The 4149-nt window shown below is 47.6% G+C and overlaps 1 protein-coding gene across 1 annotated transcript; it reads right to left on the bottom strand.

The window, feature by feature from the left end:
* On the bottom strand, positions 1-1332 carry LOC106805573 (neuromedin-B receptor-like). The gene has a single exon (XM_014807228.1). It carries the CDS (start codon positions 1132-1134, stop codon positions 1-3), a length of 1134 nt encoding a protein of 377 aa, XP_014662714.1. The 5' UTR covers positions 1135-1332.
* Positions 1333-4149: the final 2817 nt, after the last annotated feature.

The raw sequence follows: 4149 nt of genomic DNA, 5'->3' as shown, positions 1-4149 counted from the left end.
CTACACGGCGGCAGTCTGTGACGTCACCATCGTGTATGAGTTGGCGCTGCCACGTCGAACTGTGCTCGTGAAGTTATACATAGCGGAGTTCGGTTCCGTCGTCTGCAGGTCAGGCGATCGGCGGCACCAGCAGAACAGATATCGGTTGTAGTACTTGCGGAACTGCTTACTGAGGCAGTAGAGTGCCACCGGATTGAGGCACGAGTTGATGAAGGACATACAGAAGCCGATGATGCGGAACGCTTGCCAGCCGCTGTTGAACTGCTCGCGAGACCAGGGACTGAAGTGGAACCACATGTTGAAGAGATGGCGCGGGGCCCAGCAGATAACGAATAAGACCACGAACATAAGAACCATCTTGGCGACCTTCTTGCGCGCTTCCATCTGTTTCGCTGCGTGCTGGGCTCCCGAGCCCTTCTCCGCCTTCTCCCCGGGCATGTTCTGCGTGCTCAGCATCAGATTCTTCGCCATCAGACTGTAGTAGGTGGAGATGATCACCATTGGGATGAGGAAATAGATGAGAAACTTCCAGAACGTGTGCAGCTTCGGGTACCACGTCTGCCAGTCGAGCGGGTACGGGTAGCAGACGTTGACGCCGTTTGCGTCGTCTGGATGCAGGCCCGTGAAGAGAACGTACGAGATCGCGGCGTCCGGCACGCCGAGACAGATCGCCACGATCCAGATGGCAAATGACGTCATCACGGTACGTCGGGTCGGGTTTCCCATGTGCTTCTTCATAGGATCGACGATGGCCGTGTAGCGGTCGGCGCTGAGCGCCGTCAGCGTGAATACGGACACGCCGACGGACATGTCCTGCAGGAATTCATTCAGCTTGCAGACGACCTCGCCAAACGGCCAGTTACGCACCGTGTATATGGTGCTCGTGAATGGCACCGATATCAGGATGAGCAGGAAGTCTCCGAGAGATAGACTGACGATGTAGATGTTGGGGACGTTGCGCATACATTTGTTCTTTAGCACGATAAAGATGAGCGTGCCGTTGCCGATAATGCCCAGCAGGAAGATAAAGCCAAACACGACGGGGACTATGTACGTCTCGGGCCGCATGTGATAGGGCACGTGCTCGATAGCGCTGACATTCGTCGCGTTAGCTGCGTGGGTCGTGCTGTCCATGCTTACGACCTCTGCCGGCGTGGCCGGGCTGGAAGGGATGGAGGAGGTCGTCGCTATGTTGCCGCCTGTGTCCTCTCGTCCGCTGTAGTCTTCGATGGTGCCTATAAACGGCAAAAAGGAAACTATCTGTTAGGTTTATTATGATTACGAGAGGCACTCTCCGCGATAACTATGGGCGTGAAACGTCGCAGCGGAAAATTAACGAATTGCACATAATAAAATGCACATATGCGCTTATCGAATCATCGGAAATTTATCGTATTTTCCTTCTGAGCATATTGAACGCAGGATATGAAGCCACTCTCTTTAATTTAGTTACAGTTGAACCTCTCAAATCCGACACTTTATAGTTCGCGTCAAGTACCAAAACACAATGCTATTACAAGCGTGGTTTAACAACATTTGAGGCACCATGTTTAGAAAGTATATAAATTTCATTCAATTATCAAATATTGCTAGTTTGACGTTCATTATGTCCGAAATATTGATAATTGTAATAATACACTAACAGAGAACTTGCTGGAAACAAAGAGTATGCTGGATTTTAATGGCTTTAACCTCTAGCTATCAATTAGTTTTACTAAAAAACAACGGGTAATTTTTTAAGTGACGTATGCGCATAAACGAAATTAGTGGTTTATTGTCTGTGAACATTCGTGATAGTGTTCACATATACCTGGGCGTAACGTAAATATTTTTTGTATCAATCCCCTAGCAATAGATGGCGTTGGCGGTAACACGTATACCATAATGACATCGATAACTAGCTCATGCTGAGAAGGAAGTCATGCATTCACACAAAAAGATCTAGCCTTGATACTATTGCAAGTCGTGGAACATTTATCATTGATTTAGTTCCCTTCATCATTCTGAGCGAAAATGGGCGATTGCTGAGTAATCGTAAGTTTAGAGTGATATCGGAATAACAAATAACTGTTTTAGCTTCATCTGTTAAACGGGGCGAGGGTAGTGCCGAGCTATCCGCAACTCTCAATGTCGCACAACTAGAGAGAATCCATCATTGCGGGCAGTGATGCGAGACAGTTGTCAGTACGACGTATCAGGTGTGTGAGACATCCGCGAATAATCAAGTGTTCGCTACACATATATGAACGTACAGGCACGTGCCAACGCACTTTCTTGCGTGCGCCCATGCACGCACACCCACGTCACACACGCGCGCGCGCCCACAGACACACTGACTCACACGTACGCGCACGCACGTACGTACATGCGCACGCACGCGCGCACATACACAATGTAAGATGGACAGCGGTCGGCTGAGATTTCCCCTCGTGGAGATACCCGGTGGGGTTTGACCTGCCACGATGCGTCACGCCGGTTCAGCTCTCGCGCAATAGGCGTGACTGGCATTTACACACCCACTACGTCTTATGGCTACCTACGTCACGAGCGAGTCTCACATGCTCAACGCAAACAAACTAGCTGATACTAGAAATAATCACCAGGCTCATATGGAGGAATTTATTAATTCTGAGGAATACAAGACACCGTCACCGCGGGATCTCGCGAGAATGCTGTACTCCCGCCAGTCTCGCAGCGCACAGCGGGAGCTTAGGTAGCGACCGCACGCTTGGTAGCTATGCTATATTGCTACTCTGCGATCCACCCCACAGATAACGGCCTTGCTCAGACGAGTTCTCCTCTAATCATGTTTTCCAACAGACCGTCAGTCCTCAGGCCTATGCACCATCTCAACTATCTTTGTTGGCATCTGCCCTGAACTCGAATCCGTCTTCGTAGATGCGATCATAACGACAGCGGGATGGTTATCATCGGTGAAGGGGATCGCGATATTATTTAATTTTGACTACTGATTGTCGCGATGTGCCGACGGTGGGAGCACGAATCAAAGCACACGGCAACTCTCATTCAAATATCGACATGCAACGACTGCGACGCTTTGATGTTGTTGCATGATGCAGTATATGGCTCGATATTTGATGATTCGTTAAGAATTTGCATTTGCATTTGGGTACGAGTACGAGTGTTCGATCACACTTGCAATGACCTCAGCGAATTTGAGGTATACTGGTTTATTGACCATATATCACTCGGAAGATCACAGTAGCTGTTTTTCTGGGCCTTCGCGCATTGATTAAGCCAATCCGGTGGATCCTCTGTAAACGTACTTCTATTCCTTCATTCATTCATTCATTTATTTTTTTACGTGCTAGCTAGAGCTCGTGTAGACTATCCACAAATATATAATGTAAATTCATGTATCGAATTTTCTGCTACAAGACATCACAAAATCTTCATGTGCAGCTTTGCCAACTATCTGGAACATCTGTAAGAACAGAACCGCAAGATTTTCCCAGCTTAAATTTGTTGTATGATTTTATCTAAAATGAATAGACGTTACTGCTGATTTATGAGAGAGGTTTGCTCTTAAAAAGTCCTCGCAGTAAAATATAGTTCTATTGACAATTCACATTGTTTAGAAAACGATTAGATTGCAGTGAAAAGCAATTACACATGCCTAATGGCCACATTACAAATTATACAGGTGGCTACTGCATGCTCTGGGTTTGTGTGTACACGTGCATGTCTGTGCGTGTACGTGCGTGCGTGTGTGTTTGCGTATATGTGTGTGCGTATGCGCGAGTGTGGTAATAGCTGCATGAGTGTTAGCGCCTGCGTGCGGGTTAGTGCATGTGTGAGTGTTAGTGCTCATATAAATGTACTTAGTGCTTGTCTGATGGTGTGACTGCTTGAGTGAGTGTTAGTGCTTGCGTAGTTTTGAATGTGTGAGCGAGCGTATTAGTGTCCGCCCCTGTGTTATAGCGTGAGCCCTCATGTACGAGTACATGCTTCCGTGAATGCGAGTGCCTATATTTGTGTAATTACTTGCGTGATGACATCTGTCATGCACTGCTCATTTGGAAAGAGGAGCCTCACCCACAGTGCGTGATTAGGCAGCGACCAAATAGAAACTGGAGATAGTCCTACAGTTCTCAAATAGCCTACGAATTGATGCGACGATATGAAGTA

This window comes from Priapulus caudatus, unplaced genomic scaffold, assembly GCF_000485595.1.
Source record: "Priapulus caudatus unplaced genomic scaffold, Priapulus_caudatus-5.0.1 Scaffold119, whole genome shotgun sequence".
In the NCBI taxonomy this organism is placed as follows: domain Eukaryota; kingdom Metazoa; phylum Priapulida; class Priapulimorpha; order Priapulimorphida; family Priapulidae; genus Priapulus; species Priapulus caudatus.
Note: the sequence above shows the minus strand (reverse complement) of the source record. Positions and strands in the feature narration are given on the sequence as shown.